The sequence below is a fragment of the Carassius carassius genome, chromosome 25 (genome assembly GCF_963082965.1).
Source record: "Carassius carassius chromosome 25, fCarCar2.1, whole genome shotgun sequence".
Taxonomy (NCBI): Eukaryota; Metazoa; Chordata; class Actinopteri; order Cypriniformes; family Cyprinidae; genus Carassius; species Carassius carassius.
Window position 1 is genome coordinate 19,292,284 of NC_081779.1, and position 27,610 is coordinate 19,319,893.

Genomic DNA, 27,610 nt, shown 5'->3' on the forward strand with positions numbered 1-27,610 from the left:
AGCCTAAACTTCATGATATAGGGTGAAACTGGTTAAGATTTTGAATAATTTATTCAGTTTAGAATTAATTCCTAATATTGTGAATTTGAATTAATAAAAGAAAATAGTAATTTTATGTTTTATACGTCCACTGGGACCTTCTTCAAAATGTACAAACAGCAGGAGTCTAGAATAAGAAGCGTCAGTACAAAGACTGAACACAGGAGGGGACATAAGATCTGGCCAGCCAGCTTTGAAGCTACAGCATCTGTGAAGTCGGTTAGAAGTTCTGCTGCCGGCGTTTCTTTGCATCCATGGCGTCAAGGATGGGTTGCCTCTTGGCCGTATAGCGCTGCCGCAGTTCTTCAATCTCTCGCTCCATCATGGGGTCCAGAGCAGCAAGCCGCATCTGGAGCTCCTCAAAATCGAGGTTTTTCAGCTTCACAGACAGAAACAAACAGTGAATCATTTAATTCAGCTTTATGCATAAACAACGACTCAAAAAAGAACATAATCAGAGCACTTACAAAATCAAAATCTCCATCTTGCGGAACTTTCCAATTATCAGGGAAAGCGGTCTTGGAAATTAAACACGGGTCCTGTTGGTTGTGATTGTAACCCTCTTGTGCTTTATTTGAGGCTTGTTTGTCAAAGTAGTCCATGAAGGATGGACGCTGTATTTCCTGAGATGTAGGGTTCCCTATTTAGAGGAAAAAACATCAGATTAAACATTTCTCAAAGCAGCACAAAAGTGTTAAAGTGGTCATATGATGAGATATCAAATGTTCCTTTCTCTTTGGAGTGTTACAAGCTCTTGGTGCATGAAAGAGATCTGTAAAATTGCAAAGACTAAAGTCTCAAATACAAAGAGATATTCTTTATAAAAGTTAAGAGTCAAACACACCCCCCTAAAATGGCTCGCTCTAACACACCCCAACATGTCTATGTCACAATGTGGGAAATTTGCATAACGCCACACAAATGTTGACGCAGCTTTGATTCTCGCTGTTGCCACCGGCGCCATGTTATGGAGATGCTGTGTGTTTCCTAGTGGTGGGCAGAGCAAGGCTTCATGAAACACTGAAACAGTCAAAGCAAATGTGTAGAGGCTTTGAAATAGAGACCTGCTGACGTCTCTGACGTAAGTATTACTCTGAAATAGCAGTGATAACGAATCTGTTAAGCAAATTGACGAATTACAACTTATATCTTGTGCTTGTCATTCCATCATGTGGGTTGGGGGAGTGGTTAGTGTGCAAATCAAAACGTTTTAAGGAAGGCGGGGCATAGAGGAGAAACAACGTACAGTTTGTGGGAAATAATGTGGTTTTTAAACCTTAAACCACATAAACATTTAATTACACCAAATACACAAAATTATGTTCTTTTTAGCAACATCATATGACCCCTTTAAGACTTGTCCACGGCCTCCTAAAATGGCTCGTTCTAACACGCCCCCACTGTCTACGCCATGATGTGGGAAGATTTGTATAACGCCAGCCAAAGATTCACACAAAGAAGGCGTAACTTTTATTCTTGCAGTTGCCACTGCTGTTATGTTGTGGAGACACTGTTTCGTTGGAAAACAAAACTACTTTGTTTGGCCTTCCAAATGATGACACAAATAGAAATCAGTGATTAAGTTGTATTTACAGTACTGTTCCAGAACAGTTCAACCCAACTATTCAGATGTGTGGAGCGCATTTTACAGAGAACGAGGAATGTTTCCTGTGAGAGTAGCCTACAAAGCAGATGTCTGTTTCTATAAAGTGGGGCAATTCCAACTTTGCAAGGACAGTATGGTGCTTCTGACTCTCAGTCTGTAAGTATGTTTTCATATTTCAAGAATGTGCCACTGATGATTTAAGTAGAGTAGCATTTGTTGTTTCTCCAATCATAAATGCAGACATGGTTTTATGTTTACGCAGCGCGATACAGGCAACACAATCATAAAAAGACAGTATACCGTATTTTCCGGACTATAAGTCGCACTTTTTTTTCATAGTTTGGCTGGTCTTGCGACTTATAGTCAGGTGCGTCTTATTTATTAAAATAATTTGACATGAACTAAGAGAAATGAACCAAGACAAAACATTACCGTCTCCAGCCGCCAGAGGGCGCTCTATGCTGCTCAGTGCTCCTGTAGTCTACACTGAAGACATAGAGCGCCCTCTCGTGGCTGTAGACGGTAATGTTTTCTCTTGGTTCTTGGTTCTAAATAAATGCGACTTATAGTCCAGTGCGACTTATATGTTTTTCCCCTCATGACGTATTTTTGGACTGATGCGACTTATGCTCAGGTGCGACTTATAGTCTGAAAAATACGGTAAGTCATTATAATTATAATCTGTAATTATGTCCCCTTTGGATGCAGCAAATGCCTTGTTTGTAATGGGTTTTATTGTTTTTTTGTCACGGTGGCCAGTGTTCTGACTGGAACATCACAATACGTTAAGGGGCGTAACATTTCCATCACACACTTAAGGAATTCACCCAATCACAATGCACTGGATAGCTGGCCAATCAGAGCACACCTCGCTTTCCAGACCAATGAGCTCTGTAAAAATTTACGCGTTTCAGGAAGGCGAGACATAAAGGAGCAACAATAATGTAAAGTATGTGGAAAATATATATATATATTTTAACCTTGAACTGCATAAACACATAGCATTACACTAAATACACAAAATAGTGTTCTTTTTAGCAGCATCATATGACCCCTTTAATGTAAAGAAAACTATATAAACGCTCACTCTTCATCGAGCCGAAATCTTCCTCATCTTCATCGTCGCTGTTGATCACCATGGTTCCCAGATCAGACTCCAGCATGGTGCCGCCGTGCTCGATCATGGTCTGAGCGCCGTCGCTCATAGTGCCGCTGGCTCTCATGGTGCCAGCGCTCTCTGAACCAGACTTCACCATGGTGTGGGAATCCACTTCCACTTCATCATCCTGCACAATCAGTCACATATGACATAAGCTAAAACATATGCAGACGTAAGCTGTACAACTAATATGCAACGTTGGTGAATTATCTCACCGAGTTCTCATCCTCCTCCTCCAGCTCTCTCTGCTGCTCCTGTTGTTTCTTGACCTTCATCTCCATGGCATCTGTGATCAGGTCCCGCAGGATGCTCACCGGCTTAGCACTGGTTATAAATGGATGCTGCGGAGTAGACAATGAAAGTGAAGTGAAGTGACATTCAGCCAAGTATGGTGACCCATACTCAGAATTTGTGCTCTGCATTTAACCCATCCGAAAATGCACACACACAGAGCAGTGAACACACACACACACACACTGTGAGCACACACCCGGAGCAGTGGGCAGCCATTTATGCTGCGGCGCCCGGGGAGCAGTTGGGGGTTCGATGCCTTGCTCAAGGGCACCTAAGTCGTGGTATTGAGGGTGGAGAGAGCGCTGTACATGCACTCCCCCCACCCACAATTCCTGCCGGCCCGGGACTCGAACTCACAACCTTTCGATTGGGAGTCCGACTCTCTAACCATTAGGCCACGACTTCCCGTATACCAGTAAAAGTATACCAGTAAAAGTATACCAGATGTTTATTTTTACAGCTTGGATGGAAAATGAAGAAAAAAAAGAAATGAAAAAATTTCCCCAAATAAAATAGAGAATGAATAAATAACTGTATGAATCCCAAACAGAATGAGAAGTTAGCAATATTTTTGGCTATTCATATACCTGCAGCAATTGAGTGGCTGTCGCTCTCTGCTCTGGGTTCTTCACCAGACATTTCTTCACAAAATCTGTGAATTCGTCACTCCACAGCTCTGGCTTGCGGAAAGTGGGTGGAGGGTTTGTGGGGATCATAAAAATAGCCTGATGACACAAAAAGACAGAACAAGACACAATCACCAATCATTTTCTGATCAAAGTTGCACACCAAGGACTTCTCAGCATGTTCCACTCACTCTCATTGGATGAATGTCTGCATAAGGAGGCTTTCCTTCGCCCATTTCTATGGATGAGATGCCGAGAGACCAGATATCTGCAACACAGTTGTAGCCGATTTCCTGGATTACTTCAGGGGCCATCCAGAAGGGTGTTCCTATAACGGTGTTCCTCTTCGCCATTGTGTCCTTTTGTGGTCATTATAAAAAATAAAAAAAAACATGACAACAAGCATAAAGTGCTGGATGCTTTATATTTTAATGACTTTACTATTACTCTAGAATATGGAAAATGTAAAAAAAAATTGTTGAGTAATGTTGGATGTTTTATATGTAATGTTCAACCCTTTAACTAGTAGTTTTTGCAAGTTCTGCATTAAACCAGATAGTTTCAATCCTCACAGTAAGTTGTCCAGCCACTCCGAAATCAGCTAGTTTAGCATGGCCCTCCGTGTTGAGGAGAATATTCCCTGCTTTGATGTCCCTGTGGATTTTCCTCATGAAATGGAGATACTCCAGACCTTTCAAGGTGGATTTGAGGACTGTGGCGATCTCATCCTCTGTGAGCTTGTCAAGAGAAAAAAAAGTCAGTGTAATTAACCCTGTGTTGAAGCTGTGTAGTGTATGTAAAGTCATGTTTTTATTTACTGTTTTGTTGCGCAGTCTGATGATATCAGACACGGATCCAGCGCCACAGTACTCCATCACGATCCACAGATCTGTGTTCTTGAAATAGCTGCCATAGTACTTCACCACATAAGGACTGTTTAAATAAAAACGAAAAAATATCAGTGTTGGGAAATGTTTCATATAGGCATAAAATAAAATGCTTATTATTATTATTATTCATTTATTGTGCATTAATGGGCTGTTTTACCTGTCGCATTGCTGCATTATGGAGATCTCTTTGATGATCTCCTGCAGGTCTGATTCGACAGGAACCTGTTTAATGGCCACAACCTGGCCTGATTCCTTGTGAATGGCTTTAAAAACACTGCCATATGATCTGAACCAAAAAGCATTCATTGGGTGAAATTCTTATTAAAGATTTATCCATTTAACATCACTTGAGTAACGTTACACTGTCAATACACACCCTTCTCCAAGCTTTTCAAGGACATCAAACACTTCCTCTGGCTGCTTGGTGAGACTGTCTTCACTGAGTTTCTTCAGCTTACTGTCATCAATAAACACAATCGTAGGTTATTTAACGCCGTGGTCCAAGACAGAGGAAGTTCAAATGTGACTTAAACTTATATATACGCCAACAAAAAATAACAACAACTGCTCTTGTAGATAGGGCTAATTACGAACATTTAGATATTAACCCCAAAATCTGCAGTTTCAATTTGGTTGGTAAGATGAGGCCTGTAAATATTAGCTTGACCGATAACTGGTTAGCATAGCGGATCTTTCACTTACTTTTTGGGCACCGAATGCTCCATTTGTTTTTGTTATTCTGATGAACAGGTAATTTACGATTAATTTCAAACACTTTGTTTGCTCAAATCTTAAGGAGTCAGGCAATAACGCATTTTTTCGGGAACGGACTTTCAGGAAGCGCTATCTGTCTCTCCTTGCCGCTTCACAATGATGTGAAGCGAGCTGTCTTGTGCGATTTTCCACGACAACCGGCACTTCAAAATAAAAGTCTGTAAAAAAAGAAAAAAAGTACTAAATATATTGAAGGCTCAGTGAGGGTGTAATAATGGAGACTTTTCATTTACAGTGTTTAAGCAGAAAATAAATCGTACATCTGCATTAACATCATGAATCGATTTCAAAAGCCACTTTGAGAGGTTCAGTGGATTTTATTTCTGAATAAAACAGGATTATAATCAAAACATATAAAACAAGAGTCTCCTCTTTGCTTGTTTCTATGGGGAGAAATGTGGCTGGACTAGGCAGATTCAAACATATAATAGTGTTCAGTTAGTACAGTTAGTTAGTTCCAGTTCTTCGCTATGATTGGCAGAGCAGTGTTTCAGAGTACAACACTGGGCCATTGCATTTATCCCTCCTCTTGTTCACAAACCAGAAGTGGTATATAGAGAGCGAGGAGCAGAATTTGCCTAGAGTTGTGCCAGATAAGCTTTCTGTCTGTGAGTTGCTTGGTGACATGCAAAACTTGGATAAAAATATACAAACTAACTGGCCAAAACTTACATTACCCAATGCAATATCACACTGCATGCTGCATATCTAGATGTCATACTTAAACTGCTATTGTGGAATCCCTGAGAATGATCATATATTTTAGATTAGATTAGATTAGATTCAACTTTATTGTCACTACACATGTAAGGTACAAGGCAACGAAATGCAGTTAGCATCTAGCCAGAAGTGCAATAAGCAGTAAGTACAGAATATACAAGGTCTACAATATGTACAATAACTATACAGATAAGTATTATGGACATAATTTACAGATTTTAAATACTATTAGCATGATACACAGATAGGTGTACTATGAATATACTATACAGATGGATTATGTAAAAGTGTATGTACACTAGACAGGACTATGAACATATGAACATAATTTACACTATTGCAATGGACAGTAAAGTACTGTACATAGAAAATATTTCAGTGTGCAAATGGATTATTCAGTGTTTCTGGATGAACAGACAGTAGTGCAAGTAATAACAAGTTTACTGTTTTTGCTTGTTGTAAATATATAAATAAATCAGTTAGATGTAGTGATGAAGAGGGGGAGGAGTCTGTGTGTGTGGTGTGGGGTGTTGAGGGGTGTCAGAGGGCAAAGTTCAGCAAGGAGACAGCTTTAGGGAAAAAGCTGTTTCTGAATCTGCTGGTCCTTGTCCGGAGGCTCCTGAAGCGCCTCCCAGAGGGCAGGGGGTTAAACAGTCCATGGTCAGGGTGAGAGGAGTCCTTGAGGATGCTGCGAGCTCATCGTAGACAGCGTTTCCTCTGGATGTCCTCAAGAGCAGGAAGTGGTGTCCCTCTGATGCGTTGGGCAGTTTTCACCATCCTCTGCAGTGCTTTGCGGTCAGCAACGGAGCAGTTCCCATACCAGACTGTGATGCAACTGGTCAGGATGCTCTCAATCGCACACCGGTAAAAGTTCACCAGGATGGCTGAAGACAGCTGGTCCTTCTTCAGTGTCCTGAGGAAGAAGAGGTGCTGGTGAGCCTTCTTGACCAGGCTGGAGGTGTTTGTGGTCCAGGACAGGTCCTCCGAGATGGTGGTTCCCAGGAACTTGAAGCTGGAGACACCTTCAACAACCATCCCGTTAATGTGGATGGGGTCATGCGTGCTTCCTTTCTTCTTCCAGAAGTCCACAATGAGCTCCTTAGTCTTATTGGTGTTAAGGAGCAGGTTATTGTCAGCGCACCATGTGGCCAGGTGCTGTATCTCCTCCCTGTAGGCAGTCTCATCATTGTCTGTGATGAGGCCAGTCACCGTGGTGTCATCTGCAAACTTAATGATGGAGTTGGATCCATGCACAGGCTTGCAGTCGTGGGTGTAAATTTCTTCCTTCACCCAGAAGAGGACAGCACTGGACAGTGTGGACAGTTGTCACTCCTGGCCCCAGGGCTCTTGTCAGGGCTCCAACTAAACAGCCAATCCCTGGCGAGGTTGTACATGGGGTTGAAGTGCTGCCTAGCAACTCAGTATTGGGTAATGTGCTGTTTCACCCCATTACAATGACAGTAAGGGGTATCTGTCTGTATGTCTATCTGTGTCTGTGTCTATGGGGATATACCAGTAAGAACAGCTGTCAGGGAAGCCCATTATTCATTGGCTGTAAGATGCTGATCCAATCAGAATATTATATTTTGAGAGAGGGAGAGATAGCACATGCAGATAGATTAAAGAGGGAATAGAGGGAAATAGAGGAGGGCGGCATGTGCATGAGTGAGGGATGAGTATGAAGGGAGGGAAAGAAAGAGAGAAGGGGACAGATATCAACACATACCACATCACAGCAGTAGATTGCAGGCACGGTCAGAGCAGAGAGGATATAGAACCAAAGCCAGCAATATCATTAGACACTGAATCAGGAGTATAGCATTGGATACTAGCTGTACTGTGCTTCCTAAAGCAGGAGATATACACTGTGTGTGGAAGAGAGGCTGTGCATGTGAACAGAGAGAATTAGCCCTGGATCAGTGTGTCGTTAATGAGAAGAGTTGGGGAGAATGAGTCTTGACCCTGTTCTGGTTATGAAGAGGCAAGACTCCTTGCCCAAAGCCTGCCCGTCAGCCTCAAACGGTAATAGCAAAGCACCCTGGGACGACAGCAAGGATATCCATGAAAATGTGGGTTCTACAAAGAAGCCCAAATCAGTGAGTGTTTCCCATTTGTGATTTCTGTCTTTCCCATTCAGTTTGTGCATCATATTTGTATAGATAACCTCTACAACATTAATTGTGGTGTGATTTTTCCTATCGCTTCTGTCCTTTTTCTGGTGAGGTCCCACTTTTGCCGGCTATTTAGTGCGTTAAGTGTGTACGTACATTAGTGCACGTATTTCAGTGCCCCCTTTTAAGTCACTTTACCCTCATAGTGACCTGTAGCTTGTCAGAACAGCATAATTACATGAAATATAATTAGAAAAACATAAAGAGGAGCATAGCCTTTTATGTTGTGATGCCTGCTGTTGTGTCAGTGTTTGTAAAACAGAAACAGAACAGGTTTAATAGGACAGCACTATTAAGTAACAGCACTAATGTAAGGAGATAATGCCATCAGAGGAGGTACAGCAGGTGCAGCTCAGACGTCCATTGCTTATTTAGACTCTGCTAACACCAGCGTAAAGATATCGAAATGCCATCTGTCAAATGTTGTGGTGAATAAAATAGTGACATTGCCTCCAAGGGCAGAGCTTTATAATAGGAGATTTTGTCTGACCTAGTGCATTTGTTTTGTACCTTAAAGAACTTTACACGTGTTATTAAATACACTTTGGATGGCACATTAATTTGAACAGACATGAAATCAGCTCAGTGCGTGCAACAGGCAACTGGTCAACACCATGTGGATATTTCCCTTCTTTGCAGTAACCTTTAGCTCAATACACACTCTAAGCGTCACTGGCCTTTTCCAGATCTATTAATAACAGCAATGCTGTTCTCCTCTTTGTTGTATTCTCCTGTTTCCAACACTTGCACTGCTTGTCCCAGATGGACCCAGAAGTGATTTATGTTTCCTGTTCCCAGTATTGTCTAGTAGTTTACCTAGTTAGTGGGTATAGGAAGTCACAAAGCCCATACACTTTGACCTATATGAACACACATTAGCCAAGTAAAATATCTAATTTGAGTGTACAGACACATACCTTAAAGACTTGGGTACAAAAAAGCAATTGAATATTTACAGCATTATTGACCAGAGAGACATTTCAGTTCATTTATTGCATGTACACTATACTAAAGTTATCAAGTTGTCAGTGGGAACCTGGCCTTAGATAAATGATAATATACAAACATATACATTTAAAAATTTGGTTAAGTAATAAATGTTGTAAAATTACAACAGACACTGCTATTCAAAAGTGTGGAGTCAGTCATATGTTTCCTTTTTGAAAGAAATTGATACATTTGCTTAGCAAGGATGCATTAATTTGATCAAAAGTGAGGGTAAAGATGTTATGTAAAAAAAATTCTTATTGATTCAAATACACTTTGTTCTTTTGAACTTTCTTTTAAATAAAATCATAAAATTTCTGAAGGATCAAGTGACACTGTAAACTGAAGTAATGGCTGCTGTGAATTATTATAGAAAACAGTTGTTTTAAACTGAAGTAATGTTCAATTTGACAGTTTGATGTATTTTTGATCTTCTTATATTCTAACTTCTTATATTGCTCCTATTTTATAAGACAACAAAACAACATTTTTGAAGAAGGATGGTATATTTCTATGCCCACTTCATATTTCAAAGGAATGCCCACAATGTAAAGGAGCAGAGCTGGAGTTTCGGTTTCTGCTTGGTCAGAGGGAAAGAAAACACAGAGTTTACTTTTTTTATTTACCGGGAGATTATTTCCTGAGGCGAGCTGCTGCTAAAACTCAATCTTGAACCCCCTGTGGTGTCTGTAACTGTATCTGTGACAGAATATAAGTGTCTCTAAATCAAGAGTTTGAACCATGAATAACACTGCATGCTACTGAGCAAGCATTTAGCTTTTTTAAGCACACTGTTTATATATAACACATCACCACAGGAGAGCTAATAAGAACAGCCACTCCAAAGTGCTACAATATCACTTACCCATGATTCTTAGTGAAATATAGCATTATTTACTGAATCAGAAGCAAATTTTCCAATATTGTTGTTGGTGACCATGAAAGGATTGTTTGGTAGTTTGTTTCTCAACAAGGCTCATCTGTTGTATTTGCTTTCCATCTGTGTTTTCCTATTTATTTCCATTCAGAAAATACATGTATTATGATATGCATTACATAACAGACAAATCTGTAAAACTGTGACATGGAGGTTGATATGAAATGTTATTTTATGAAGGGACCTGTGAGACGGGCCAGGAAGGTGGAGGGAGGCATATTCTTTGTAAGTATTTTCAAAGGGTCATGCAGATTTTCATCTCTGCCGTCACATTAACAATCTGTTCTGCTTTGCTCTACTAAACGCATGACCTTTTGACCTACAATATGGACTATGTAATTGCATTTTAAGAGCTCAGTTTGATGATGCTTTTAAAACATTTGACAGTGTTTTTAAGTCACATTACTGGGTGCAAAGAAAATTCATTTCAAAATCCATGCCTTTCATTAGATATATTAGTGTGTCTGGCAGTGGGGTTCAACTAAAGGCAATACACACACACACACACACACACACACACACACACACACACACACACACACACACACACACACAGTCTGGTTCACTATCCTTGTGGGGACTAGGCGTAATGTTTATACTGTACAAATTGTATTTTTCAAATTTTCAAATCAAATTTTCTAATTTGTGGGGAAGTCGTGGCCTAATGGTTAGAGAGTCGGACTCCCAATCAAAAGGTTGTGAGTTCGAGTCCCGGGCCGGCAGGAATTGTGGGTGGGGGGAGTGCATGTGCAGTTCTCTCTCCACCTTCAATACCACGACTTAGGTGCCCTTGAGCAAGGCATCGAACCCACAACTGCTCCCCGGGCGCCGCAGCATAAATGGCTGCCCACTGCTCCGGGTGTGTGTTCACAGTGTGTGTGTGTGTGTTCACTGCTCTGTGTGTGTGCACTTCGGATGGGTTAAATGCAGAGCAAAAATTCTGAGTATGGGTCACCATACTTGGCCGAATGTCACTTCACTCACTCACTCACTAATGCCCTACACCAACCCTACGCCTAAACCTACCCCTGGCAGAAAACTGTGCATTTTTACAATTAAAAAAAAATGTATTTTGTATGATTTATAAGCTTCTGTACCCATGGGAACCTCAATTTAGGTCCCCACGGTGACATAAGTCCCCATGAGTTGGTGTGTATTCAGGTTTAAGTCCCCACCAGTATATAAAATGTACACACACACACGCATGCACACATATAAATGTAGAGTATATCATTATAGAAATTATATACTTATGCAATCAGAAAAAAAAATTAAATTGAATTTAACAAATTTTACGAATTATTTTGACTTATAATGCAGTTTACACTTTTTACCAATCAGTTAACTTGACTTTTATAGTCATATGTGATTATTTTGTTTTGTTCTTTTTCTGACAAATAGCAATTTTACATAGCTAGAAGAAATTACATAACTAGAAAAAAATCATTATAAAAATGTACACCTTCTTTTCTTTTTAATTTTTTCTTCTTCTAGATTTTAACTTTAAAAGTTTGATTTCTGGACCTGGAAAAGTCAAAGTTCTCACATAATACTTTTTTTGGCCAAGTTGCCCCAGGCCCTGTTTGAGAACCACTGGTCTTTAGGACACTCAGACTCTTTCCTCTTTTTTCTCTATCTTTCTTTCTTTCTTTAATTAATTAATTATTTATTTGTAAATATTTTTTTCCCTTTAACACCCTAAATGTTAGCATATTCTCAACTTTTCCCCCTTAACATTAACTCATTTGTTTCACTATGTTTTGCCTTTGTATTTCTGTCTGATAAAGAAAACTAATATCTGCAGGAAAAATATGCCCCATCAGCCCATTCCCTTTGTAATGCAGTGGCCTCTTATCCACTCTTATTTCCTGGTAATGTCTCATTTCCACAACCACCTGAAATATCAAACATTTTTCCAGTCTTAAAGGGATAGTTCACCCAAATAGCAAAATTATGTCATTAATGACTCACCCTCATGTCGTTCCAAACCAGTGAGACCTCCGTTTATCTTCGGAATACAGTTTAAGGTATTTTAGATTTAGTCCGAGAGCTCTCAGTCCCTCCATTGACACTGTGTGTACGGTATACTGTCCATGTCCAGAAAGGTAAGAAAAACATCATCAGAGTAGTCCATGTGACATCAGAGGGTCGGTTAGAATTTTTTGAAGCATCGAAAATACATTTTGGTCCAAAAGTAGCAAAAACTACGACTTTATTCAGCATTGTCTTCTCTTCCGTGTCTGTTGTGAGAGAGTTCAAAACAAAGCAGTTTGTGATATCTGGTTCGCGAACGAATCACTCGATGTAACCGGATCTTCTTAAACCAGTTCACCAAATCGAACTGAATCGTTTTAAACGGTTCGCGTCTCCAATACGCATTAATCCACAAATGACTTAAGCTGTTAACTTGTTTAATGTGGCTGACACTCCCTCTGAGTTCAAACAAACCAATATCCCGGAGTAATTCATTTACTCAAACAGTACACTGACTGAACTGCTGTGAAGAGAGAACTGAAGATGAACACCGAGCCGAGCCAGATAACGAACAAAAGATTGATTCGTTCTTGAGTCAAGAATCGTTTCTGTCAGAACAGTTCAGTCAGTGTACTGTTTGAGTAAATGAATTACTCCGGGATATTGATTAGTTTGAACTCAGATGGAGTGTCAGCCACATTAAAAAAAGTTAACAGCTTAAGTCATTTGTGGATTAATGCTTATTGGAGACGCGAACCGTTTAAAATGATTCAGTTCGATTTGGTGAACTGGTTCAAAAAGATCTGGTTACATCGAGTGATTCGTTCGCGAACCAGATATCACAAACTGCTTTGTTTTGAACTCTCTCACAACAGACACTGAAGAGAAGACAATGCTGGATAAAGTCGTAGTATTTGCTATTTTTGGACCAAAATGTATTTTCGATGCTTCAAAAAATTCTAACCGACCCTCTGATGTCACATGGACTACTCTGATGATGTTTTTCTTACCTTTCTGGACATGGACAGTATACCGTACACACAGTTTCAATAGAGGGACTGAGAGCTCTCGGACTAAATCTAAAATATCTTAAACTGTGTTCCGAAGATAAACGGAGGTCTTACGGGTTTGGAACAACACGAGGGTAAGTTATTAATGACATAATTTTACTATTTGGGTGAACTATCCCTTTAATCAGATCTCTAGGATCCCCTATAGCACGATGGAGAGATGCCACATGGCCCATCTGGAACGGCCAATCGGCCTCAGTTCTTTGGGAAAAGATGCTTTTAACTCATCACAGATCAATTTACACAGGCTTGTCCTTTTCCCATAACCCACAAACAGTACACGTCTCGGGCTGGAGGGTTGTCGCCCGGTTGAGGGTGTGTTGAACAGCATGCACAGTGGTCTGGCTGCGTCACGCGGGAGCCCCTTTCCAAAATTAAATAGCCCTGCTCTTCCTGGTGGTTTCCTGTGACATACTGAGCAGCCATCAGTCAGCTGATATGTGGCCATGTGACACATGAGCACGGTAAATGTTTTATGCTCTGCAGCTAGGAATCACATTACTGACTACACCACCTGATACATCACCAGCAGATTCCACTGAATTACAGAACACAAGTTGAAAACATTACTTGAAAATTAATTTGATGACTGGGTCACTCTTTGTGGTCTGTGTGGCAGCATATTAATTACTGACTGAATAATCAAATTCGGGAATAGAGTTTGTGATGATAATCTAAAATTATCTGGTCCTGTCCGATCTACTCGATCTACCGGAGATCATAATGTGCTCTTCATTAATCACGCTATTATTGCCTTCTCATCTAAAGTGATAATCTGTAATGATGCATGATTGCCTGCTGCAGAGAGATGACTATTGTGTTTCATGTTGTTCTTTCAACTGCTTTATGCACTTCACAATATTTAAATCTTGACAGTTATTTTTAAAGGCAATTGGTAAATATGACTTCTGGGCTATATTTACTTCATCTGAAGTCTTGCCATGCCTTAGTGACATTGTTATTTAAGAATGTGTCCTTTCATGTGTTCATATGTGTGTATATATATATATATATATATATATATACAGTAGACATGTCTTGTCAGATTTGAAATCAATGATTCCAAATGTTACTAGTTCTTATATTGAACAGTGTTGTTATTGTTCACCAATAAAAATATTAAAAACCAGTAAAACTAGGTATACACTTTTTTTTAAATTGAAATAAAGCTCAAATTAAGTTAAATAAATCAACAAATAAAATATTAGATGAAAAACTTAAACTTATAGAAAAATATAAATGAAAATTTGAAATGTTGCCTTGGCCTAGTTTGAACTGCAGTACAAAAATGATTAAAACTGAAATAAATATAAATGAAATTTAAATAGAAATATAAAAAATGTAAATGTTTCAAAAATGACTAAAGCATATAACAGGATTACTAACTTTAGTACTAAAATGATTACTAAAATAACCATATTATTATGTAATACTTAAATATGAGAATTTTCAAATCACACAAATGGAATTTGAGAGTTGTAGAGGAAGATTATTATTTGGAAGTTGACATTTCAGTATATTTGTCACATGGGGCTATCATTTGACATATGGACCACTTTCATTAAATCAGTGCACATGCTTTAAATAAACATAGGAACCGGGTACCCTGTACTTGTATGATATATGCTCTAAATATGTGATGAATGTCTCACAGCACTTTCACCATCCCTCTTCAGCCCAAACCAGAGAACGCAGTCACCATTGCTGTGTCGTCGAGGGTTCTGTTCCACACAGAGATAGAGCAGAAGGTGTTTGAGCAGAAAGGTATAGAGGAGTACCTCAGGTATCAGGTGGAGCATGAAAATGAGCCCTTTGCTCCTGGCCCAGCATTCCCATTGGTTAAGGTAATAATGCACAATGATATTTGAAAACTGAAAAATATAATGCATTATCAAGTTATGAGTTTTTTTTTAAACAAATACTAGGGCATTGTCTTAAAGGATGAGTTCATCCAAAACAATAAATAAATAAATAACCTTCTGCCCATCCAAGATGAAGATGATTCTGTTTTTTCATTGAAACAGATTTGGAGAAATGTAGCATTACATCACTTACCAATGGATCCTCTGCAGTGAATGGGTGCCGTCAGATGAGTTCAAACAAATGATAAATAATCACAATAATCCACAAGTAATCCACTACAGTCCATCAATTAACATCTTGTGAAGTGAAAAGCTGCAGGTTTGTAAGAAACAAATCCATCAGTAAGATGCTTTAACTTTAAACAGTCACTTCTGGCCAAAATATGAGTCCATAATCCACAATCACACTTCATCCAGTGCAAAAAGTCCATCCCCTTTTGCCCTCTTACATTAAAATCCACATATTTGTTTAGAAAGGTTTTGGACTGTTTTCGCATGTAATTTATGCTTGATTGGTGCATATGTATCTCCTGATTCAGACAAGATGATTACTTTTCCACTACAGAAAGCAATAGAGGATTATTTTATCCAGAATCATTGGTTTGAAAACATCTTAATGATGAATTTTGTTTATTACAAATCCAAAGCTTGTGCACTTGATTACTTGTGAATTATTGTGATGTTTTTGTCAGCTGTTTGGACTCTCATTCTCTTGCTAAGCAAAGGATGTAATGCTACATTTCTCCAAATCTTTTCTGATAAACAAATAATCTACATCTTGGATGGCCTGAGGGTGTGATTTTTGGGTGAACTATTCTTTTAGCAATATTGACTGTAATATTGTCACTGACCACCCCATAATCAACTGCTTACAATATAGCTCCATTTGATTAGACACAGTATTTTGTGTGTTTTCTCAGGCACTGGAGACAGTAAATTGCCACTTGCGGGAGCTCTATCCAGAAAGCGAGGAGCTTTTTGACATTGTGCTAGTAACCTACAACCATGCTAATGTAGGCATCAGACTCATCAACACCATCAACTACCACAGTAAGTATACTGCTGACCTTCCAGCGATCTGGATCCATACTTTCCATAAACATGGTCATGGAAAGGTCCACAATGCTATCCTTGGGTGATCAGTGTTGACAATGAATGATAATTAATAAAGGATAGTTCACACAAAAATGAAAATGGTCATCATTGGTCATTCCAAACCAGTATGAATTTCTTTCTTCTATGAAACATAAAATATGTTTTGAGAAATGTCTTGTTTGAAAACGAAAAAGATTTTCAAAATATATTCTTTTGTGTTTCACAGAAGATCATGAATATAAGTAAATGACGACAGCATTTTTATTTTTGAGTAAACTATCCCTTTAATTACTGCAAAAACTGTAACATGTATGTAACGTATATATTCAGTTAAAAAATAATAAGAAAGAAAATGATTATTCATTTGAGAAAATTACATTCGTTTTGATTAAAGGCAGTAAAATGTAAATAAAGGTAACTCAGCATGAAATCATAAACAATAAAGCAGTAAAATGTAGATTGCTATGCTATATTATTAATCAATAAGTCAAAGGCATGGGATACAAAGTACTGACATGATTCAGAGGACACAAAACTGTAAATACAAATGTTTTCTTAGAAGATAAATCTCCAGCTGGCCGATCATATCTTCCCACAGAGATGCATGTGACACCTCTAACCTTTGTATCACAAACCAGCCACTTCCTGCTCGGTTCCCTGCAGTGCCCCAGCTGGACTGGTTTTGATCGTTCGGGTGGCTGACTGAAGAAAAAACAAACATCTCTCCATCCTTTGGCCTCTCTTTGAACAGAACAACAAATATGCGGATATGAACTGATGTTTCATGAAGCATTTGAAGTCAGAACTTTGTGTCCTGTACCATGAAATACTGTTAGATGTTTGTTAGATGATAAATAAGAAGAGTCTAATGCTGCAAAAGTGCCAAAATCCATCACAGCAAGAAAAAAAATGATACAAAAGAGTGCAACAAATATTATTTTTTGCTTATATATTCTTCTTTCATCTAAAGCCCGATAATTATTTTTCAAATTGTTTGGGCTTTGAAACAAGAGCCAGTCAAATCACATGGGAGATCATTTGATCTAAAATATCAAGAGTGCTGAAAAGTTCTCTCATGTTTCTGTTCTATTCTCACTGGAGAACATTAACCCCATTAGCTTGTAGACACATTCACATCACTAATATTTTATATTCATACTTTATTAAAATGTAGTATAATGTTTTAGCAATAGCAATTAATAATATGAAAATGTTTTGATGTCTCAGTGCATTTCCTCTCACCTGAGCCTTTTTTTCTCATTTCGCTTCTTTTACATCTCTGAACTGCATATATCTCTTTATTTAAAGGCTCTCAGCAATACTTGATTCTGATTGGTCAGTCACAGCATCCTCTGGTCACAGGTCACATATTTTTGTATAACAAGGCTAAACTGTATATTCGACACTGTTCCTGTTATCCTATTTGGTACTAATTTCTTGTCTTGCACTCCACAGTTTCATTTCATTTCACTTATTTTATCATTCATAAATGATAAAATAAGTCAAATCAATATTTTATGTCCATGTATCCACTTATTTGCTAAGTAGCCCTAGAAATGTAATAATGTTATGCAGAGCAAAATTATTACCATTATCTCAAAATAAACACCTTCAGGTGATGTACGACACCAGGATGCTGTTGGGGGTTCATTTTGAGATAATGATCAGCTGACTGTACCTTATCCTTTACTCCTGCCAAACTTGGCTTAACGTGTCATGTAAATCAAACCTGCTGCTGATGTCTTACTGAGCTGGCACCCAAGCACTAATGTGTCAAAATCTACAAGGAGCTCATTACCCCAACATTTCCCACCAGTCTAAGCTTTCCATCTGTTAGACAGTTCATAAATGAGGTGTCGAAATAGTCTTCTAAAGTCTTCTAATCGAGAACAGTGACCTTTTAACACTGATTTTTTAATAACATTAATTTTAATGACCTTTATGTCTAACGACATTTCCCCTCATTAAAAAGGTTGTATAGATAAAGCTACAGCTAATACTACTTTGGTAAATGTTTTTAAATATATACTCATGTGAGAGGAAGACTCCATTCATATAACATCTGTTTTATTTTACATGGACACAAGGATCATTATAGAATCACATGACCAGCTGAATAATACTTGCATTATCACAGAAAATAAATTACTCCTGGCCGACAGCTAACAGAGTATTTCTATAGTTGCATTGATAACTGAAGGGTTTTTTTAGTTTGATACTACATCCACACCATTAGGTGTCACTATAAACCATAGATTGCCAAATTAACCACATTAACTATTTACTGATCAATATACCTACACTCTTTTTTGATCACATGTATATACCTTTTGAAAAGACTACAATAACAATAGCTTGAATGCAATGTAAGTTGCTTTGGATAAAAGGGTCTGCCAAATGCATAAATGTAAATGGGTGTTTAATATTCTTCTCTCATCCCCAGATCTATTCATTGAGCGGTTCTGCATGACAGGAGGTAGCAGCCCCATTGGGTACCTGAAAGCATTGCATACAAACTTGTATTTGTCTGCCGATGCTGAAAAGGTTCAGGAAGCCCTCGCTGAAGGTTAGGACACAGTAAATATGAGATAACACATGCAACCGACTAGTACTTCATCTTGTAGCACAATTACATTCAGTAACTGTGACATTTTTATGCAACAAGCAGTGCACAAAGTGCTTACAAGAGACCTTTGATGTTATGTTAGTAAATACAATATTCATAGGACTTTTTTGGCAAAAAATTGTTGCATAAAAAGGTTTTTATCAAATTGAATTCATAAATGGTGAGTAAAAGTTATATGATGCAGAATTGGTGTACAGTCTCAATGTCACAGCACAGTATAGCAAAACCATGTGAAGTGAACTTACCAAAAAAACAGTTTATCATGACCAGGTGATTTACAAACATTAATCTTGTGGTGTATCAAGAGGTAACCTGTCAATGATTGTGAATTTTGAAATGTGTTAAATTACTTATTGGTCATAGTGACCCCAAAGAAATTGCTTTTGCAGTTTGCCATTTAAAGATCCTTTGAACACATGAGCACTGTACCGTCTGTCGCTTTGTTCACATAGTACAGTCATCATATTAATTATTGTATAAATAACTTGTATATAAAGTAAGCTAAATAAACCTAACTGAAGTGGGGGAAGACATTGAACTCCAGATCAATTTAACAATCCAATGACCTATTTGTTTTACTGAAGCTTAATGGTTCCTGTCCTAAAGTCTTTAAAGAACACTCTTTAAATGTCAGTCATCACACAGCTTTTAGGCTGATGAGTTTGATCTTTGTGTTTTCTTATAGGGATTGCAGCAGCCACCATGTTTATGTCAGAAAAACAAACTGAGGTGTCCGAGACCCAGCTGAGAGTGGCATTTGATGGTGACGCTGTTCTTTTTTCTGATGAATCTGAGCGTATTTTTAAAGCCCATGGCCTGGACAAGTTCTTCGAACACGAGAGGGAAAATGAAAACACATTGTTAGATCATGTATGCATTTTTATTTTTATTCATTTGATCTGTTTATATTTTAAATGAGACAGAGCAAATGAAAAATGCATGTTTAAAGGAATAGTTCACCCAAAAATTCAAATCTGTTGATAATTTACTCATGCTCATGCCATTTAGATTTAGAGTTTGTTTCCTTGTTGGAACAGATTTGGAGAAATATAGCATTACATTACTTGCTCACCAATGGATCCTCTGCAGTGAATGGGTGCCGTCAGAATGAGAGTCCAAAAAGCTGATAAAAACAACACAATAATACACTAGTAATCCACACGATAATAGTAATCCATCAGGCATGTCTTGTGAAGAAAAAAGATGAATGTTAGTAAGAAAAAAAATACATCATTAAGGTATTTTAACTTTAAACCGTCCCTTCTGTCCAAAATATTCATAATCCATAATAACACTTCCTCCAGTGAAAAAATCATTCCCTGTTGTCTTTTCACATTAAAATCTACAAACATATTTGTTTAGAACTGTTGAAAATGGTGCTTGATTTATGCATATTTCTCTCCTGATTCAGGCGAGACAACTAGAAAACAATATTATTTATAGTGGACTCTATTATATATAGAGGAACTTCACAAAACATTAATGGATGGATTGCTTGTGGATTACTGTGTTGTTTTTATCAGCTGTTAGGACTCTCATTCTGACGGCACCCATTCACTGCAGAGGATCCATTGGTGAGCAAGTGATATAATGCTGTGATATAATAATGATATAATTTCTCCAAATCCTTTCTGATGAAGAAACAAACTCAAATTTTCAGCTAATGTAAATTATTCCTCTGTAATCCTTTAGAGTTATCATTTTGGCATTGTCACCAGTGGAGTAAATAATGACGCACCATCTTTAAAGTAGCAGATATAATATATCATGTTTTTATTTTATATAAAGCTGAATCTCGAACAACCGGACTGAGTGTCCTTGTTCTTCAATATAGTTGATGCTACAACAGACATTAACGTATCTGTTTACCTCACAGGGGCCACTGAAAGGTTTTCTGGAAGTGCTTGGGAAAATTCAGAAGAAATTCTACGCTAAAGGCCAACGTCTGCACTGTCCCATCCGCACCTACCTCGTGACGGCCCGCAGCGCAGCCAGCTCCGGCATCCGTGCCTTAAAGACTCTCCGTGCCTGGGGACTAGAGACAGATGAGGCTCTTTTCCTGGCTGGGGCACCAAAAGGCCCCATGCTGGAGAAAATCCGGCCCCACATCTACTTTGATGACCAGATGTTTCATGTGGAGGGCGCTGTAGAGATGGGTGCCATTGCCGCCCATGTGCCCTACGGGTTTGCACAGAAATACCCTCATAAAAAAAGCACCAATACAGGAAAATAACAAAGAAAGGGGAAAATTTGAAGAGGCACATTATGTTCCTATTTTGGAAACGACGTTTAAGTTGCGTACATTTTTATTATTTAAACTCGTTTGTGCACTCATTGGATCAGGACCTCAGTATTCTCTTGGCCTTTTTCTATATGACCTATGCAAGGACACACACAACATTTAACCAGCTAAAGATTCAACCCAGTGTTGTTCCTCTGCACTGTTTCACCATCAGTAATTCTGTACATGACTTTTGAAATATTTATTATGAATGAAATTTGACCAATGTGCCTCTGTTGAAGCACTGCAATGAACGGTCATTTTCATCTAAGCATATGTTTCTAAGAGAGTTTCTCAGTTTGTCGAAATATACATGACATCAACTTACTGTTAAAATGGAATGCGTGCTGCTATTCTTATTTGTACAGTGTGTGTTTTGAAATGCACTGTATAATTCAGCATTGGACTGTGATGGTGTTCTTGTTTATTACTGTGTGAGCAAAACTACAGTATTCTTTCATGTAATCTAAGGAATATGGTCATATATAATGGATGGAATGTTAGTCTGTAGTGTAATGTTAATAAGAAGCCATAATATTTTATGAGAAGATGAAGTACTCAGAGTCTATAAAGCCATGGGTAGTGAATGATATATTTAAAGTGCTAACTGTACTTTTTTGTTTTGTCATCTGCATTCAATATACACTACTGTTAATATGTTTTGAAAGAAATTAATACTTTTATTCAGCAAGGATGCATTAAATCAATCTAAAGAGACAGTAAATATTATAATTATAATATAGACATTAAAGAATCCTGAAAAATATGTATTACAGAAAATGTGCTGCCACAAAAATATTAAAAGATATTATCATTACCTTCAACACTTTCTCTCCAGATACATTCGTCATGCAGTTAATATCATTTCTTGTTTACACATGGTCCATAGCTTGGCATCTAGCACACAAATAAAAGTAATCATCATCAGAACTGGCAACTGTCTATTTCTACTTAAGGGTAGTGAAGACATCACTTCCTGCTTATTATACTGTATACTGATTTATTTGCATGTTTCTTGTGCCTTGTCTTTCTGTGCTGTTTAGTAATGTTTTGCAGCATCCGTCGTATAAACATTATTGGAACAAACTATGTTGACATTAGTGTTTAGTCTACCTCTTTAAATTAATCCAGCTCTGATTGTTAAATCTACTCAATTTGTGATATATTAGCTGCCTTCTCCATAATTTGCCACAACAGAACGTCCTATTACGTAATAGGATGTTCTGTTCTGACTTATTATTATTATTTTTTGCTCTTATAAACTAATCTACCTTGATAAAAAAGGTAAAGATCTGAGGAATGCAGAAATTTAGTCTCCATGTATAACGTGGCACAAAAAAGTCTTATCAGTTTCACCGTCAGCATATTTTACCTAAAAATGCTGTATAGACAAATACTACAGTCCTTCAGTTGTTCCTTGTTCAGTATATAGAATTAACTATTTATAAAATAACATTTTTGATTGTATTTTTTGAGAATATATTTTAGTAACCCCGGCATGCACCTCCTCATCACCACATTAGGTGGCAGCAAAGCTGTATATGATCCTAGAGACTGCTGAAGATCCAAAAGCTGAGGACCTCAAAAACATTTTTAATGCTACCATAATCTCAAAATAAATATCTTAAAACACTGAGGAATAAGGAGCATTTATATAGCCTACTTCAGATATTTATTATTTTTGTGCATCATCCTATGGTATAATGTATCAGCTTTGCTGGAGTTTGCAGAGCGAGAGGCTAAAACAGGACTGAAATTTATCAGGGTCTAAGCACTTGTTACGCTCAGTGAGGTTTTGAAACTAGAAAGAGAAAAAATGAATGCTTTCTCTGTTCATCATTGCTGCTGGTGCCAATTACCCAGAAGCCTTGCCAAACTGCAAGTGCAGATAAACTAGAGGGCTATCAAGCAACTGTGCCTCTGAGGTGCCATCGTGGTAATGAGGCCATTTTTGTCCACCCCATATGTAGTGATTGATCAGAGATCGTTTCCATTTTATTACTTTGGAGAAGTGCTGGGGAGGGACTACTGCCATCTGGGTGACTTTATTAATACACTCTTCTCAAACACACTCTAAATAAGCTTATTAAAGTCTGCTGTTAACCAGAATTTCAATAAAATAGTCATTTGAAACTGACTAAGATAATCAATTCAGGGTGCATTTTAACAAAGCCATTTCAATCGTAAAGCTGGACTTGAATGTTAAAATGAAACATTAAATGAAAATGTACGGTCAGGCTATCCCAGATATAAATTAGTTTGTTTCTTTATCGAAACAGATTTAGAGAAATTCAGCATTACATCACTTCCTCACCAATGGATCCTCTGCAGTGAAATGGGTGACGTCAAACTGTTGAAAAAAGACATCTTATACTATTCCACAATAATCCACAACATGAGTCTAGTTCATCATGGTCATCTCATCTTGCATGTTTGTAAGAATCAAAGGCATGGATGCAGATGGATACAGATAGAGATGTAGTTAAAGACATTTCCAATACTGAATAAAACAGTCCAAAACAGTTCTAAGCAAATATGTGGTTGGATTTGGATGTGAGTGTCACAGTGTCTGGTCTGTGTTTTCCTGGGTGTCCACTAGTGGTCTAACTTCCCCATATTCACCCCACTGCAGGCACTACATTTCCCACAACGCCTTTGTCCCTTCATCACTGTTAATTGCACACCTGTTAATTGCACTCAGCTGTCTCCACTTTCATCGTTTTCTCCTGTCTATATAAACCGGTCTGTTTCTATCTGTTTCATGGAGTCCTTGTTTTCTGTCACCCGGCTTTCTCGTGTTCCCTCGTGGGTTTCTTGTTTTTGGAATGCTTTTCTTGTTATTGACCTCTAGCCTGTTTTTGGATTTTGATTTTTGGATTACACTATTAAAACCACTGCAATTGGATCTTTTGTTTCATGTGTGCATTCGTAACAGTGAGAAGACAACAAGGGATGGACTTCTGCATGGAAGCAACATCTCGACCGATTTGTTTAAACATGCAGATTTTCGCTTCACAAGACATTTAATTGTGGATTGTTATAATTTAAATGGCTGTTTGAACTTTTATTCTGAAGGCACCCATTCACTGCATATGATCAACTGGTAAGCAAGTGCTCACTAAATTTGCCTATTTTCTCCACATCTGATGAAGGAACAAACTCCTCTACATCTTGGATGGCCTGAGAGTGAGCACATTTTCAGTAAATTTTCATTTTTGGGTGAACCATTCATTTAAGAAAAGGTAGAACTGCTGTTTTATTTTCCATTCTATTGGCAAATTTAAATGAATGAGGATACATGTTATAAATTAATAGTGGCATTTCAAATGACTTATGTGTGATGAAGCTCACAAAAATTGATGGTGATGCTGAAACTATTTTGTTTGCTTGGGGAAAACCATGCTTTAAAGCATTTTTAGTCACAACAAGATGTTATCGATTCTGTGTACGTTTTGGCAGTTTTTATGTGCTGTACTTGCACCATTACATCCTGTAGTATTAGGCTGAATCAGCTGCAAGTGATCTAATGGGTGGATGATTATAACCAGTTTATTAAGAGCTAGCGAAGCTGAAACCACATCTAAACCTGGTGCAGACTGATGAAGAGAAGTGCAGTGAACTCGTATGATCTGCCAGCCACAATGCAAGGTCGCCCTCTCCCTCAGCATGACTTCACTTCAGTTCATCATGCTGTGCCTATATGTATTCAGACCAATGTTTTAGCGAATATTCCACAGGAAGAACATCTTCTCATCAGATAGGCTGCAGCAGGTTCTGTATACACTTAATGTTTAATATCCTGTTTGAAATCAATAGCTTTGAGACTCTTTGATGGTAGCCAATGAATTGGCCTTTGTGGCAATGAGGTAATGGTGAGGTAATTGCCAGACTTTGATCTGATAACAATAATTAGACTCTATCAGCAGCTGCGGAAATTCATTAGGGAAAATGTGGGAGATTTGACGGGGTATGGCCCCGAGGAGTTAATCATCAGTATAATCCAGTGCCATGACTGACCACGGAATTGGATCGTAGGGAATTTGCTGTTGTTTTTACCCTATTCATTATGTTTTTCTCCACATTAACATATGCCATCATAAAGATAAATAATTACAACAACAAAAAACATAAAATCTATATGTGCAAAAAGAGGTGTCAAAACCAGTCATAATGGTACATTTCAGACTTATACATCATGATCTGATACATCATACAACATCTTTCTATAGATGTATTGTTTGTTAAGATAGGACAACATTTGGGTGAGATACAACTATTTGAAAATCTGGAATCTGAGGGTGAAAAGAAAAAAATCTAAATGTTGAGAAATCACCTTTAAAGTTGTCCAAATAAAGTTTTTAGCAATGCATAATAATCAAATTAAGTTTTTATCTTTACAGTAGGAAATTTACAAAATATCTTCCTAGAACATGATCTTTACTTAAAACTAATGATTTTCGGCATAATATAAAAGTCAATCATTTTGACCCATACTATGTATTTTTGGCTGTTGCTATAGCCTACCCCTGCGACTTAAGACTGGTTTTGTGGTCCAGGGTCACATATATGACTATGGCTAAAATGTAAAATATATACTGTATTAACAAAACATTAGTGATATAGATGTTGCTTAGAAGGTTAGTTTTGGCTGGGTATGGAGTAATTATAGGTGTGAAGTTATATTATCTACCAGCAGGGTCTAATAAGGTCATGTTAACCAGGTAAACCGCTTGATTTTGACTTCACTATATTGTATTATTTGGCAAAGTTCATTATTGCGATAATAGGGAAGCAACATAGCGTTTTGATACGCTACAAAGCTACACGTTTGGAAAAAATAATTTATTACTAGAAAATATGCCAGAAACCCCTAAAAGCCAACCAATAGACAAGCTTAGGCAGTTTTTTAAATAGATGTATATAAAAGTAGTTTAGGTCCTAGATCTCCCAGTTCTCCCTTTGTTCTCTTGCTTCTCACTTTCTGCCCTAACACAGGCATCTCTTCAGCAGACCATGGTCTGGACTCCTATAACCCCAAAACAGCCTAATTTAAGCGCGAATGAGTCCTGACGGATCCATCAAGCTTCAGAATAATCTGATCAGTCAGAGCCATCAGTTCAGGATGACAGGTCTGAATAGGAGCCCGGTATCGGTAGAAAGCCCTGATCCCTTAGAGACAACTCTACTGAATCTGCTTAAGCAAGCTTGCAGATCTAATCAATATAAGCTCATACACTGCCGGCCATTGATTTCCGTCGTGACTAAAAGCAACAGTTAGACGCATTCTTCTACCTCTGTCTAAAAAAAGAACAGCAATTTATTTTCTTTTTTTCCACAGACATCACTGTGGAACTGAATTGAGTCTCATGGAGGCAGACAAGAATTTGTGTAATAACTTAACACTGACATCTTAGTTACAAGCTTAAATGATTGTGATGTTTAAACATTTCATTTAACTTTAAGATTGAAGTTTTTTTAATAATGTAAATTGGTGAATTGATTTATCTCAGGATCTCTCTGGTGCTGAACCTGGTCTAAGTGGTCGGCAGGAGGTATCCATGGCAACAGGATGAGGTTGTCCCTTGGTGTGGGCAATCTATGGTCAATCTTTACAGTATTTATTGAATTAGAAACCGCTTACTGCTGTCTCCATAGTAACCAGAGCTCAAGTAGAACCATGAGACCAATCATGCATAACTTGGGATCCACAGATAAACCGTTTCCTTATTATTAATCAACACCTTTATACGTAAGTGAACTCAGAATTTTTTGATGTCTAAGAGAACTCACTGAAAATGTAATGTTTATAATGTGTTTTTTAATGATAATTGCAGGCAAGTATCCCTTTACAGTAAGGCGTCAGCATTTGTTAATGCATTATGTATCATATACCAATAAGCATTAATTCTATTTTTTAATTGTCAGAAGCATAGCAAAATGGATTAAAGTGGATTTGTTATACGATTTTTTTTATTGTTAACTAAAACTATTAAAATAAAGCTGAAATAAAATAATAATGATAAAATAACAAAAATGATAAATAATGCTTTGGCAACTAAATGAGTTTAAGTAAAAGTACTAAAATCACTAAAACTGGAAAAATATTTTATATTAAAAAGTTGTAAAAAAAAAAAAAAGTGTGTATATATACATATATATATATATATATATATATATATATATATATATATATATATATATATATATATATATGTATGTATATATACACACAATAGTATATAAATAATGCAATTTCCAGAAAATAAGTCAAATAAAAAAAGATGGTTTGTATATCTAATATTTATATATCTCAGTAATTATGGGTAGTATTATATATATATATATATATATATATTTTACTACCCATAATGCCATTTGAAAATTTTATGTCTTTTTCCTGTGAACCCAAAATAATTTAGATTTATACTTTATATTTATAAAATGTTCACTTCTTTATCATATATATTTTATGCTGGAGCATTATGTTAGGACAGGATTT

The 27,610-nt window shown here is 37.5% G+C and overlaps 2 protein-coding genes and 1 long non-coding RNA gene across 4 annotated transcripts; 2 read left to right on the forward strand and 1 right to left on the reverse strand.

The window, feature by feature from the left end:
- Positions 1 to 68: 68 nt before the first annotated feature.
- Positions 69 to 5,506, reverse strand: LOC132104346 (serine/threonine-protein kinase 3-like). The gene is made up of 11 exons (XM_059509766.1): positions 5,317 to 5,506; positions 4,991 to 5,071; positions 4,772 to 4,900; positions 4,543 to 4,657; positions 4,297 to 4,461; positions 3,916 to 4,083; positions 3,686 to 3,823; positions 3,020 to 3,145; positions 2,733 to 2,931; positions 507 to 679; positions 69 to 418 (listed from the first exon to the last, which is right to left on the reverse strand). The coding sequence occupies exons 1-11, from the start codon at positions 5,337 to 5,339 to the stop codon at positions 260 to 262; spliced, it is 1,476 nt and encodes a 491-aa protein (XP_059365749.1). The 5' UTR covers positions 5,340 to 5,506; the 3' UTR covers positions 69 to 259.
- Positions 5,507 to 7,763: 2,257 nt separating this feature from the next.
- On the forward strand, positions 7,764 to 22,460 carry LOC132104349 (cytosolic 5'-nucleotidase 1A-like). Of its 2 annotated transcripts, XM_059509771.1 has the most exons (7): positions 7,764 to 8,204; positions 10,384 to 10,428; positions 14,924 to 15,091; positions 16,030 to 16,159; positions 18,648 to 18,770; positions 19,516 to 19,700; positions 20,707 to 22,458. In XM_059509771.1, the coding sequence occupies exons 1-7, from the start codon at positions 8,058 to 8,060 to the stop codon at positions 21,061 to 21,063; spliced, it is 1,155 nt and encodes a 384-aa protein (XP_059365754.1). In that variant the 5' UTR covers positions 7,764 to 8,057; the 3' UTR covers positions 21,064 to 22,458. The 2 variants fall into 2 exon arrangements, with proteins under 2 accessions (XP_059365754.1, XP_059365755.1); XM_059509772.1 differs by lacking the exons at positions 7,764 to 8,204; positions 10,384 to 10,428 and adding an exon at positions 13,338 to 13,711 and having other exon boundaries at positions 20,707 to 22,460.
- Positions 22,461 to 25,797: 3,337 nt separating this feature from the next.
- LOC132104737 (uncharacterized) lies at positions 25,798 to 27,018 on the forward strand. The gene is made up of 4 exons (XR_009423588.1): positions 25,798 to 25,832; positions 26,119 to 26,257; positions 26,450 to 26,499; positions 26,622 to 27,018. It is a non-coding gene; the product is annotated as an uncharacterized LOC132104737 (long non-coding RNA).
- The last annotated feature ends 592 nt before the right edge of the window (positions 27,019 to 27,610 follow it).